This window comes from Centruroides sculpturatus, unplaced genomic scaffold (assembly GCF_000671375.1).
Source record: "Centruroides sculpturatus isolate CEXI.00-Female unplaced genomic scaffold, Cexi_2.0 scaffold1176, whole genome shotgun sequence".
NCBI lineage: Eukaryota > Metazoa > Arthropoda > Arachnida > Scorpiones > Buthidae > Centruroides > Centruroides sculpturatus.
Window position 1 is genome coordinate 211,784 of NW_019385335.1, and position 14,426 is coordinate 226,209.

The 14,426-nt window shown below is 28.9% G+C and overlaps 2 protein-coding genes across 2 annotated transcripts in view; both read left to right on the top strand.

Moving 5' to 3' along the window:
* Positions 1-2,624: 2,624 nt before the first annotated feature.
* LOC111637777 (thrombospondin type-1 domain-containing protein 7A-like) lies at positions 2,625-4,423 on the top strand. Its single transcript, XM_023383351.1, has 4 exons — positions 2,625-2,673; positions 2,849-2,960; positions 3,040-3,217; positions 3,863-4,423. Exons 1-4 carry the CDS (start codon positions 2,671-2,673, stop codon positions 4,401-4,403), a joined length of 834 nt encoding a protein of 277 aa, XP_023239119.1. The 5' UTR covers positions 2,625-2,670; the 3' UTR covers positions 4,404-4,423.
* Positions 4,424-11,156: 6,733 nt separating this feature from the next.
* Positions 11,157-14,426, top strand: part of LOC111637782 (thrombospondin type-1 domain-containing protein 7B-like) — a 47,708-nt gene continuing 44,438 nt past the window's right edge. The window contains exons 1-4 of the mRNA XM_023383353.1: positions 11,157-11,205; positions 11,381-11,492; positions 11,572-11,749; positions 12,395-12,931. Of these exons, the coding sequence (XP_023239121.1) occupies positions 11,203-11,205; positions 11,381-11,492; positions 11,572-11,749; positions 12,395-12,931 (830 nt within the window). The 5' untranslated portion in view covers positions 11,157-11,202. The remainder of the gene's footprint in view (positions 11,206-11,380; positions 11,493-11,571; positions 11,750-12,394; positions 12,932-14,426) is intronic.

Genomic DNA, 14,426 nt, shown 5'->3' on the forward strand with positions numbered 1-14,426 from the left:
TTTTGTCTCGATTTTTTTTTTTTCGGGATTCTTTTTACAATATTCCATCTTTTTTCGGTAGGAAATTGTGGAACAGATGATCCTCGGAGACATCTGACAGTCACACAAATAGAAAATGGAAGACGATTTTTGTTGCCTTGACAACATCTGATGACAATCTTTGAAATTTATATATATATATATATATATATTTTTTAAAAAAAGCAATTTTTCTTTCTCAATTTTTGTTTTTGCATAATAAGAGATAATGGAAGGTCTTCATTCAAACCAAACAATAGATAAATATATAATTAAGATGATGCTATTTAATCTTTCTGACTTTTTATTCGAAGTAATTAGAAATTTTATTTCTTAATTCATCTTTTAAATTTCTTAACAATAGCATCTTTACATTAAAATATATATATATATAAATCTATTATTCTCCTAAAATGCATTTATTTATGTAAAAATAAACTTGCAATTTCATTTTTAAGATCGGAATATAAATTACTCTCACTTGGAAATAATTTTTTTTTTCTTCATTAAAATGCATCAAAATCATATTTTCTGTGGGATCAATTTAACTTTAAAATACGGAATAAATTCTTATAAAATTGTTTTATACAACTAAAAATTAAAAAAAAAATTATTTTTAACTATAAATTTAGATTTATAATCGAAAAATTGTTGTTTTAATTAGAAATATTTAAATAAATTTAAATTATAAATATACTTTTTCAAATTATTTTACATAGAAAGCGGGATTTTCAGGAACGATCGTGTTTAGACGTTATTCATCAGAAAATGAATGAAGATTCCTACAAGTGTTGGAGATACAAAATTCGAGTAAAGTGAATAATTAATCCCGATTCAGTTTTGTGGACATCGGTACAGAAGATTAATTACTGAAGATCTTTGCTTTGCGCTAATTATCAAATCACTTGCTAGAACTGCAGTTGACAGCTTCTTTGATGACTTTGGCTTAGGCCATACTCGACCCGATTATTGATAGCTTCGTTTCATAATTAACAGAAATAATCTCAAATCAGATATTTTTTTTTCAAATAAAAGAGGCAAAAATTCCATATTTTGAGGTGGTTTTAATCAAATATATTTTGCTAGAAATTCTATTAAAGAATATTTATGTATAAACAGAAATAAGTTTAAACCGAATGTATATATTTATATCCTTCGTATACTAAACTTATATGATTTATTCATAGAAAATAAATAAATATAAAGATTTCCTTATTAATATCTTTGAAATAATGAGGAATTTTAAATAATTATTCGTTAATTACGTTCGAATGTTACGATATTGAAACGAATTTAATGTGGTTACGATTGAGACGAAATTAATTTTATAATTAAAAATGAATTAGTAAACACGTCGAGAGAATCGTAACGACGAATTACCAAATTGGAACAAATGAATCGCCTACGAAAGTTTCTTTGTAAACTTTCTTGTCGCAGCGAAAGTTTTTAAGAAATAAATTAGAAAAAAAAAATCGTATCTAAATAAGAATTTTTACCGAGTTTTTATCGTGAAGCAACAGCGAATGTTGTTACGTTGGCAATAAAATTTGCAGCGAGGTGACGAACGTAATTCTGGGGAAAATATCACCTTGTTCGGATATTCTCGACAATGTTCTCTCCACTAAGGGTGTGTCGACGTCGTTTCCTACGACGTAACTGGCATGGCAGAGATGAGTTATTTCTTCTTATCCAGAGCAACTCACCCGTATAAATGTCTTCTTCCTCCGGGCTTTACTATATAGGTCCTTTCATTCTTTCGCTTTCTGTAGAAACTGTGTTACATTCCCATCATTTACCAAACTACTGCTATTATAGTTAGCTGTCAGTGACGTAACAAACCATCTTTGTTTCTTCCAGTGTAAAAACTTTCTTCTCTTCTGATATACTTATATTTTATTACCGTATAAATTTAACTGTTGATACATAAAAAAAATCCTGTTTTGATATTTATAATAAATTTAACTGAAATACACCTATATAAATCTCAAATAATTTTATGTCATTCTTTCCTTCCACGCTTCATTTTATCTTTGTTTCTCCTATAAATGTTATGACTAACGTTGGGAAGTTTCCGTTTCGAATTTCGAAATGTGATTCCTATTTCGTGGCATTAGAAAGTCACTTTTAGATGCTTCCCTTTGACCACTTCATCTATTCCATATAAATTTAAACGTAACTTAAAAATCAGATATGATAATTCAGGTAAAATCTCTATTGACATTTAATAATTTATAGTAGACGGATTAGAATTTTTCAATCTGTAGATCGCGAGCCACCTTCTTAAATAAGGCAGGATTTTTCTTTATAAAAAAATCCTGCCCTATAATAAATGGTTGTAAAAACATTGTACAAGGTGTTTACTTTTCTTATATCACTTTAATTCTTTAACAGTTTTAAAGTTTTCTTTAAAGAATTTATCTTAGAATGTTACATTCTCGAGGGTTTATTTTCTGGTAAACAAAAATTGGTTTTTAGTCGCTTAGCAACCGAAAGTCCGATAACTATTATCAGTTGCGTAAGACGGGGAGGGAGAATTAATAAAGAGAACACAACAAATTCCTAATGGTATCACCAGAGTTACCGTTACTTCCTATGGAATGTGACGAAGTGAAGATCGACCGCGAGAGTTAAGTGTAGCACATAAAGTAAAACATGGTAAATTCGCGTTAAAATTTTTAAATTAAATCCATAAAAATGTTCATATTTTTTATCATTTTTACATCGTAAAATAATTTTAGTTTTATTTTTTACAGTTTTTTTTTCTTTTTGGCATTTTTTAATATAAACTTATTTATCGAGAATTTTATGGTTGTTAAATTATTTATTACAGATGACCTTACGCATTAAATTCTTGTTGGTAGCTTTCGTGTTGTTGCATCAAGTACAGAATGTCGAGTTAAAGAATGTTTCGGAGCATTTTCGAGAGTATTTATGGACAACCGGTATTTGATAATTTTCAATAGTTTTTTAAAATACAATTAATTTTTACGGAAAGAATAAGAATTTGATACTTTTATTTAGGTCCTTGGGAGGAATGTTATAGCGAAACGAATTGTGGATACGGAGAAAGAAAGAGAAACGTGTGGTGCGTAGAAGTTAATGGTTATCAATCTCTAGAAAGAAAATGTGACAACGAAAAAAAGCCAGTGGAAAGAGAACTTTGTTTTAAAGTTTGCCAAAAATATAAAAATTCCGTCAGGTAAGTCTCTTATATACATTTATACGAGAAAAGTTATGAATTCCAGGTGCATTTCATATTAATTTTATCTCTCCAGTCTGTATCAATTGATTTAAATTTATCTGTATTTATTAATTTGCAATTAGAAAGAATTATCCACGAAATAAAATAGTAACTGTAAAGATTTGAGATAGTAATCAAGTAATTTTATAACAAATTTTAACTGTTATAGACGAAATATATACTTTAGAAATAATACAATGAGATAGCGTGAAAGCTAAAATGTTTAATCATTAAAATTTAATTAAGAGAAATTTAAAGAATAAACTTCTAAGAAAATATAAGAATTAGATTCTTTATCTCCATTGAAAATTATAGTTTATTATTTATGCATTATTAATTTATGTATTGAATAATTGATTTATGTGCATTGGTCTTGAAAATTCTTCGGTGTTAATAAAAAAAAAAATGTTTATAACTCATTTAAAAATGACAAAATTTATACGATTATTATTGTTAGTATTTATAATTAACAAAGAGTCGTTTATAAACTGAAAAGATGATTTCAAGTGGGCTAAAACGAAGAGTAAAATATAACATAAGTTAATTTAAAAATTACTTAGAATAATTAATAATTAGAATTATTATTTAAGAATTCATTTTTAGGTGGAAGATTGGAAAGTGGAGCGATTGTCTGTCGTCTAACAGCTCTAGATATTGCGAAGAGGGTCCAGGGAGGAAGACTAGAAAAGTGGTTTGCATTCACAAGAGTAGACACGAAGGAAAGTATCTAGGAACTCTTCCAGACGAAGTTTGTTCTTCTTTCTATCTAAAGCCAATAACAGAAAAAAGATGCATCACGAGATGCCCTCAAAACTGTGTTGTTTCGGCATTCGGAGAATGGTCAGAATGCAAAGTGTGTGGTTCGGTCAATCGCACTAGAATTAGGACTGTGTTGGTGGCTCCAGAAGAGGGAGGCCGATTTTGTCCTCCTCTGATTCAATCGGAACCATGCGAACACCGAAGAGAATGCTTAAAACAAGTAGGTTCCGATCGAGAATATTCTCTGAAATTAGGCAGATGGAGTGCCTGCCTTTCCAAGACAAGTGAAAACAGAAACTCTTCTTCAAATGTGCCGAGGGTAGGATTTAGAACAAGAAACGTATCTTGTATCGATGGCTTTGGACAGGACGTCCATTTGAGGTAAATTCTTATTAATCATTTTAATTGAATAAATTTTTAGAGTGGAAAGTGAACTTTATCCTGAATTAATTTAGAATACATCAAACAATTTTAATTCTAAAAATTTTGAAGCCTCTTAACACCCATGACGAAATTCAATGTTTTTCTAATATAGAAATGACTTTCTCAGAAAAGATTTTGTTACTTAAAATTTTGTTAAATTTGTTACTAAAGATCAGACTACTAAGTCAACGCTGTGATCAAAGTAATTGTTATATAGAAACTGATGGATTATTTACTATAAAGATGCATCGATATATCCAAATATTAAGTGTTTGCAGAAGAGTTACAATACAAATTTCCATTTTATTGCGCTGCAATTTGAAAAAATTTGTAGANTATTTATTTTAATTTTAGATAATGTATTTTAGTTTGTAAGCAAAAAAAAAATTTACAATATTTTACTTTTAGAAATTCTAATTACAGTGAAGTCAGATAATTCTTAAGTCGTTCAATTGCGTGTCTGTGTGTTTTCCTTCTTTCAAGACCATGCTTGATCCTCTATCGATTCATTTCAGTAACAATTAACATGATTTTTCGCTGGACGATAATTACCTTGATGGTTTGATTTATCAGCTTAATAACTCTTGAAGCAATATTTCATTGTAATTCGTCATTATATATATCTATTCTTATAGATATAAGCGATATATAATTACAATATTCATACTTTCTTAAGGATAAAATCGTAATTATTCAGACCAATTTTATGTAATGTCAGAGTGTGATAGATAATGTTATTGAAATATTATAGCTATCTATCAACGAAATGGTTATATCATTTAATTTATTTCGGTGTTTTAACAATTATGTTTGAATTTAATCGAAATTTTAAACAATGAAACAGTCTTATATTTAATTTAAAAAGTTTTTGCAACATTATTGTGTTGGAGTGGATAATTCAAAACTCGAAAATTAATAAAAACAAATCCAATAAAACTATCAATATTCAAAAGCATTGAATATTTGAAAGCATTCCTAAAAAAAAAGAATGACCTCGAATAAAATCTTGAAGTCTTCTATTCGATTTACAGACCCGAAGAGTTATTGAAATTCCTGTTTAATTTGAATGTAGATTAAATAGGAATTTCAATAACTCTTATTATATTTTCTATTTCTTATCTTTATTTCTCATACTTATTCTGATTATATTTATATAAAATATAGCCTATATATATAAGAATTTAAGTTATTTCGATTTTATTATCCGTTTGTGAAGTATTAATTATATATTTACAATCGGTTTTAAGTAAAAATATACAATTACTTTAAAATTATATATTAAAGTGATATAAAAAGTAGTAATTTAATAAAGAGAGATATAATATAAAATAATGATTAAGTCATTTGGATGACAATACGTATTGAAAGAGCATTGGTCAATAAATATTCGCCACAATCCTAATAATGAACTTAGAGAATACACAAACAGATGGCATCGCGATCGATGTTGACATCAATATTCTCTACTTTCTTCATTGAATTATCTGTATATAGATTCGGTTTGATCCTAAATTCAATATTGGACATTGAGAAAAATTTTTCCTATTTTTCCAATCTAATAATGTAATTAAATCTATGTTCTATAATTATAAATAATTTAATCATTTTTATTTTCAAAAATTCATACAGAATAATATATAATCCTTAATNGAGAAAGAGTAAGACAAATAACAATAATCTGTAAGGTGCTTACACTCGGTAATTAGCGATAATTAAAACTAATCAATTGAACGAGCGGACAAATAATAAATCCCGAATTATTTTGCTCCAAATGTTTCGCAATTTGAAAAAGAATCAGGTGAGTTACGACGTAAAGAAGAAGAAGAAGAAGAAGGAAAAAAAAAACAACTCACATTTGCTAATTAATAAAATGATCTTAAGATTATTTCAATCGACGATAATTAAAATGGTATCGTTATCATTGGAAGATTACTTCTGTTTCCATAAGGCCTTATACTCAGAGATAACGACGACGTCGCTATTTTTCCTCTTTTTTTCTGTTTATTGTGCTTCGGAAGTTTGTTCTGAGAAGTCCAACTTTGTTATCTCTTCAATGAGAGAAAGTGAAGAGAATGCCCTTAGGGTTTTGCAGCATACTCCAGATATTAGATTAGCAATCACGTTTTACGATTTCAATTGTTTGAGTAGCATTGAAATATTATTTACATTTCTTCTCTTGTTTCTTTCCGTTTATATAACACGTTCGGAGTGATTTCGTGACATTATTCTTCGTTCGTCACGCGACAACTCCAAAAAAAAAAAAAAGATTTGTGAATGAAAAATGATGACCCTTTTCTTATTTACGGAGCGCGAAGATAAATGGTAAACGACCTCAAAATGATAGATAAATAAATCTCGAATAATAATTTTATCTCTGTGTGAATATTTATTGTTTACGAGAGTGAAATTCCCATTCGATAATATCGATTTCTACGAGATAAGAAAAAAAAAGTGTAAATAGTAATATTTTTAATGTTGTAAAACGTTAACTTACGTGTTATAAAAGACGTAAGAATGACGTAATTTAGCGAATAATTTTAATTTTTGGAAAAGAAAGATGCGGACACACCTCGGCGCATGCTCTCATTGTTTCCGGAGTGGCCGAGATGGGATTCTGCTATTTTCCTCAGACGTCACACATTCGCATCCGTAGCGAGTGTCATCGCAGCTTCCAATGGTAAGTGCTTTTATAAAAGGGGTATTAGCTTACGAAACGATATTTTTGTACAATATTCTTACTCTAGATACCGAATAGTGGGAAGAAAAAAAAAATTAGAAAAGCGCACCTAATACGTATCTTAATATTTACGTTAATATATTTTTATATAAGTCAATGTCTTTCTTTAAAAATTTTTTTTTAAAGCTTCCTTTCGTCATTATGGCCTACCGTTTTCGTTTATTTCCATTCTTTGTATCGTCAAACCGCAAATGTTTGTGCCGAATTCTTTTCCGCATCAGTTGGCAGAAAAGATAAAAGTGAATGTCGTTTATGTAAAATATTTTTCGAATAAGATATCTTTAAGTAAAATTTCTCAGGTTTAAATCTTAAATTATTCTTCTAGTAAAATATATTTTTAACAATTTTTAAAGCGAAACGGGATTATATAAATGACAAAAACGCAATCGTTCTGGTTATTTGAGATAAAGGATTTCTTTTTTTTAAACTTATCTTTTGATAAATCTTAATGATTTTTTTTCTTTCTTTCTTTCAGTCGAATATAAAAAGAAATCAATGAAAATAACTAATAAATTCGTGTTTTTAAAAGTAAAAATAGCGATTTATCCATACGAAAATACAGTATTTTAATTACGAGATGAAATATTTCATATTTGATGACTTTCAAAACGTAATAAATTTGAGAATTCTTCATTAAATTGAATTACGTTCCGGAAAATTATCATTGATCATAAAAATTGATATTCTAAATCATTTAAAGCGCAACAAAATTTATTAACAATAATTTTAGAAAAGATGGCGAAGAGAATTAAAATGAGTTCAACTAAACTTTTGGCTTCTAAAATAAATAAATAAATAAAAATGAAAATAAATATTCTCTCTCTCTCTCCAGATATGGAAAAGGTAAAATAGTGAATATATTTAGATATATTTTTAGAAGATAAGGAATATATTTATGAAAATCTAAAGAGGAAAAAACTTAGAAAAGAGGGGAAAAAAATGAAAGGTATCTCCTCCATTTTTGACAGATAAGAAGAGCATCATCAATAACAGATTAGGTTATTGTAAAATGCCATTTAAAGAAAGCCCTTCTACCGATACTTTCACAAAGAATGACAAACGATCATTTTAGTGACCGTTGCCACCAGATGGTATTCAAACTGTTACTTAATATTTCCCTTCATAAAGTGCTCTTTCTAACTTACAACAATATGGACTTTCTTGCTCGATAATTCCTAAACTTCTCTTTAAAAATAGCATTTAGTTTCCGTGTCTCGCATATATTTTACTCAAATCCTTATAAATTTATACCGTATCCGGTATAAAATTCCATATTTTAAGAAAAGAAAGTAAGTTGCCAAACTAATTTTATATATATATAGGACTATACTAATTTCTAAATATTCATTTTGAAAGTAATTAAAGTGAATTTAATGCTGTATGATAGAGTAATGTGATTAATTACAGCGAAGAGAGAAAGAGTAAGACAAATAACAATAATCTGTAAGGTGCTTACACTCGGTAATTAGCGATAATTAAAACTAATCAATTGAACGAGCGGACAAATAATAAATCCCGAATTATTTTGCTCCAAATGTTTCGCAATTTGAAAAAGAATCAGGTGAGTTACGACGTAAAGAAGAAGAAGAAGAAGAAGGAAAAAAAAAACAACTCACATTTGCTAATTAATAAAATGATCTTAAGATTATTTCAATCGACGATAATTAAAATGGTATCGTTATCATTGGAAGATTACTTCTGTTTCCATAAGGCCTTATACTCAGAGATAACGACGACGTCGCTATTTTTCCTCTTTTTTTCTGTTTATTGTGCTTCGGAAGTTTGTTCTGAGAAGTCCAACTTTGTTATCTCTTCAATGAGAGAAAGTGAAGAGAATGCCCTTAGGGTTTTGCAGCACACTCCAGATATTAGATTAGCAATCACGTTTTACGATTTCAATTGTTTGAGTAGCATTGAAATATTATTTACATTTCTTCTCTTGTTTCTTTCCGTTTATATAACACGTTCGGAGTGATTTCGTGACATTATTCTTCGTTCGTCACGCGACAACTCCAAAAAAAAAAAAGATTTGNAAATATGGTAGGAATAATCACTTATTATAAATATAGTTTTTCAAATTATTTTACATAGAAAGCGGGATTTTCAGGAACGATCGTGTTTAGACGTTATTCATCAGAAAATGAATGAAGATTCCTACAAGTGTTGGAGATACAAAATTCGAGTAAAGTGAATAATTAATCCCGATTCAGTTTTGTGGACATCGGTACAGAAGATTAATTACTGAAGATCTTTGCTTTGCGCTAATTATCAAATCACTTGCTAGAACTGCAGTTGACAGCTTCTTTGATGACTTTGGCTTAGGCCATACTCGACCCGATTATTGATAGCTTCGTTTCATAATTAACAGAAATAATCTCAAATCAGATATTTTTTTTTCAAATAAAAGAGGCAAAAATTCCATATTTTGAGGTGGTTTTAATCAAATATATTTTGCTAGAAATTCTATTAAAGAATATTTATGTATAAACAGAAATAAGTTTAAACCGAATGTATATATTTATATCCTTCGTATACTAAACTTATATGATTTATTCATAGAAAATAAATAAATATAAAGATTTCCTTATTAATATCTTTGAAATAATGAGGAATTTTAAATAATTATTCGTTAATTACGTTCGAATGTTACGATATTGAAACGAATTTAATGTGGTTACGATTGAGACGAAATTAATTTTATAATTAAAAATGAATTAGTAAACACGTCGAGAGAATCGTAACGACGAATCACCAAATTGGAACAAATGAATCGCCTACGAAAGTTTCTTTGTAAACTTTCTTGTCGCAGCGAAAGTTTTTAAGAAATAAATTAGAAAAAAAAAATCGTATCTAAATAAGAATTTTTACCGAGTTTTTATCGTGAAGCAACAGCGAATGTTGTTACGTTGGCAATAAAATTTGCAGCGAGGTGACGAACGTAATTCTGGGGAAAATATCACCTTGTTCGGATATTCTCGACAATGTTCTCTCCACTAAGGGTGTGTCGACGTCGTTTCCTACGACGTAACTGGCATGGCAGAGATGAGTTATTTCTTCTTATCCAGAGCAACTCACCCGTATAAATGTCTTCTTCCTCCGGGCTTTACTATATAGGTCCTTTCATTCTTTCGCTTTCTGTAGAAACTGTGTTACATTCCCATCATTTACCAAACTACTGCTATTATAGTTAGCTGTCAGTGACGTAACAAACCATCTTTGTTTCTTCCAGTGTAAAAACTTTCTTCTCTTCTGATATACTTATATTTTATTACCGTATAAATTTAACTGTTGATACATAAAAAAAATCCTGTTTTGATATTTATAATAAATTTAACTGAAATACACCTATATAAATCTCAAATAATTTTATGTCATTCTTTCCTTCCACGCTTCATTTTATCTTTGTTTCTCCTATAAATGTTATGACTAACGTTGGGAAGTTTCCGTTTCGAATTTCGAAATGTGATTCCTATTTCGTGGCATTAGAAAGTCACTTTTAGATGCTTCCCTTTGACCACTTCATCTATTCCATATAAATTTAAACGTAACTTAAAAATCAGATATGATAATTCAGGTAAAATCTCTATTGACATTTAATAATTTATAGTAGACGGATTAGAATTTTTCAATCTGTAGATCGCGAGCCACCTTCTTAAATAAGGCAGGATTTTTCTTTATAAAAAAATCCTGCCCTATAATAAATGGTTGTAAAAACATTGTACAAGGTGTTTACTTTTCTTATATCACTTTAATTCTTTAACAGTTTTAAAGTTTTCTTTAAAGAATTTATCTTAGAATGTTACATTCTCGAGGGTTTATTTTCTGGTAAACAAAAATTGGTTTTTAGTCGCTTAGCAACCGAAAGTCCGATAACTATTATCAGTTGCGTAAGACGGGGAGGGAGAATTAATAAAGAGAACACAACAAATTCCTAATGGTATCACCAGAGTTACCGTTACTTCCTATGGAATGTGACGAAGTGAAGATCGACCGCGAGAGTTAAGTGTAGCACATAAAGTAAAACATGGTAAATTCGCGTTAAAATTTTTAAATTAAATCCATAAAAATGTTCATATTTTTTATCATTTTTACATCGTAAAATAATTTTAGTTTTATTTTTTACAGTTTTTTTTTCTTTTTGGCATTTTTTAATATAAACTTATTTATCGAGAATTTTATGGTTGTTAAATTATTTATTACAGATGACCTTACGCATTAAATTCTTGTTGGTAGCTTTCGTGTTGTTGCATCAAGTACAGAATGTCGAGTTAAAGAATGTTTCGGAGCATTTTCGAGAGTATTTATGGACAACCGGTATTTGATAATTTTCAATAGTTTTTTAAAATACAATTAATTTTTACGGAAAGAATAAGAATTTGATACTTTTATTTAGGTCCTTGGGAGGAATGTTATAGCGAAACGAATTGTGGATACGGAGAAAGAAAGAGAAACGTGTGGTGCGTAGAAGTTAATGGTTATCAATCTCTAGAAAGAAAATGTGACAACGAAAAAAAGCCAGTGGAAAGAGAACTTTGTTTTAAAGTTTGCCAAAAATATAAAAATTCCGTCAGGTAAGTCTCTTATATACATTTATACGAGAAAAGTTATGAATTCCAGGTGCATTTCATATTAATTTTATCTCTCCAGTCTGTATCAATTGATTTAAATTTATCTGTATTTATTAATTTGCAATTAGAAAGAATTATCCACGAAATAAAATAGTAACTGTAAAGATTTGAGATAGTAATCAAGTAATTTTATAACAAATTTTAACTGTTATAGACGAAATATATACTTTAGAAATAATACAATGAGATAGCGTGAAAGCTAAAATGTTTAATCATTAAAATTTAATTAAGAGAAATTTAAAGAATAAACTTCTAAGAAAATATAAGAATTAGATTCTTTATCTCCATTGAAAATTATAGTTTATTATTTATGCATTATTAATTTATGTATTGAATAATTGATTTATGTGCATTGGTCTTGAAAATTCTTCGGTGTTAATAAAAAAAAAAATGTTTATAACTCATTTAAAAATGACAAAATTTATACGATTATTATTGTTAGTATTTATAATTAACAAAGAGTCGTTTATAAACTGAAAAGATGATTTCAAGTGGGCTAAAACGAAGAGTAAAATATAACATAAGTTAATTTAAAAATTACTTAGAATAATTAATAATTAGAATTATTATTTAAGAATTCATTTTTAGGTGGAAGATTGGAAAGTGGAGCGATTGTCTGTCGTCTAACAGCTCTAGATATTGCGAAGAGGGTCCAGGGAGGAAGACTAGAAAAGTGGTTTGCATTCACAAGAGTAGACACGAAGGAAAGTATCTAGGAACTCTTCCAGACGAAGTTTGTTCTTCTTTCTATCTAAAGCCAATAACAGAAAAAAGATGCATCACGAGATGCCCTCAAAACTGTGTTGTTTCGGCATTCGGAGAATGGTCAGAATGCAAAGTGTGTGGTTCGGTCAATCGCACTAGAATTAGGACTGTGTTGGTGGCTCCAGAAGAGGGAGGCCGATTTTGTCCTCCTCTGATTCAATCGGAACCATGCGAACACCGAAGAGAATGCTTAAAACAAGTAGGTTCCGATCGAGAATATTCTCTGAAATTAGGCAGATGGAGTGCCTGCCTTTCCAAGACAAGTGAAAACAGAAACTCTTCTTCAAATGTGCCGAGGGTAGGATTTAGAACAAGAAACGTATCTTGTATCGATGGCTTTGGACAGGACGTCCATTTGAGGTAAATTCTTATTAATCATTTTAATTGAATAAATTTTTAGAGTGGAAAGTGAACTTTATCCTGAATTAATTTAGAATACATCAAACAATTTTAATTCTAAAAATTTTGAAGCCTCTTAACACCCATGACGAAATTCAATGTTTTTCTAATATAGAAATGACTTTCTCAGAAAAGATTTTGTTACTTAAAATTTTGTTAAATTTGTTACTAAAGATCAGACTACTAAGTCAACGCTGTGATCAAAGTAATTGTTATATAGAAACTGATGGATTATTTACTATAAAGATGCATCGATATATCCAAATATTAAGTGTTTGCAGAAGAGTTACAATACAAATTTCCATTTTATTGCGCTGCAATTTGAAAAAATTTGTAGACCCTATAAATTTCCAGTTGTTTGTTTCTCTGTCTGTCTGTCTGTCCCTTCTTAATCTCGAGAACGGTGTTACACAGATGAAAGCGAAGATCAGATATGAAAAGCTTAGGGAAAGAGGTCCCAATTAATCATATACGAACTTCCGATTTATACCAAAAGTTACACGATTTCAATTTAAAAAGTTCCCCTAAACGGAATTACATAGATGACCGTTATGACTCTGTTGTTATTAGGAAAAGTCTGATTTACAGGGGCAAGACATTACTAACTTGAGATGGAGAATATATATTTTTTAAATTAAAGCAAGAATTTTACGAATTTTAATTGAACAAACGGTCGTGGTATTGTAAAAACAGATAAACAATTACTACTATCCGATTGGAAATTACTTAAACCAATACGCCTTTCCTTCTTTAATTCGTACAGGTAATGGTAATTAAATATTTAGACGTTTTCCTTAATATGTTAATTATTGATTCATGAATACAAATTTACGTTCACTTCTCCACAAAATTCGTTTAATTCGTAAAATTAGTTTAGGTGCAAGAGAGTCGATGCTATCAGCAGTTTCTTAATTAGAAAGTACGGTGAGATGAAACTACTATTTTCGTTAAAAGTAAATAATAAATAAATAATAAATAATATTATTTACTTTTGACGAAAAAAATTATAAAAATTCCCTTATATTTCTTATTATCTTAAAATCTAATTATAATATTATTAATACAATTCTATATCCAGAGCAACTCACCCGTATAAATGTCTTCTTCCTCCGGGCTTTACTATATAGGTCCTTTCATTCTTTCGCTTTCTGTAGAAACTGTGTTACATTCCCATCATTTACCAAACTACTGCTATTATAGTTAGCTGTCAGTGACGTAACAAACCATCTTTGTTTCTTCCAGTGTAAAAACTTTCTTCTCTTCTGATATACTTATATTTTATTACCGTATAAATTTAACTGTTGATACATAAAAAAAATCCTATTTTGATATTTATAATAAATTTAACTGAAATACACCTATATAAATCTCAAATAATTTTATGTCATTCTTTCCTTCCACGCTTCATTTTATCTTTGTTTCTCCTATAAATGTTATGACTAACGTTGGGAAGTTT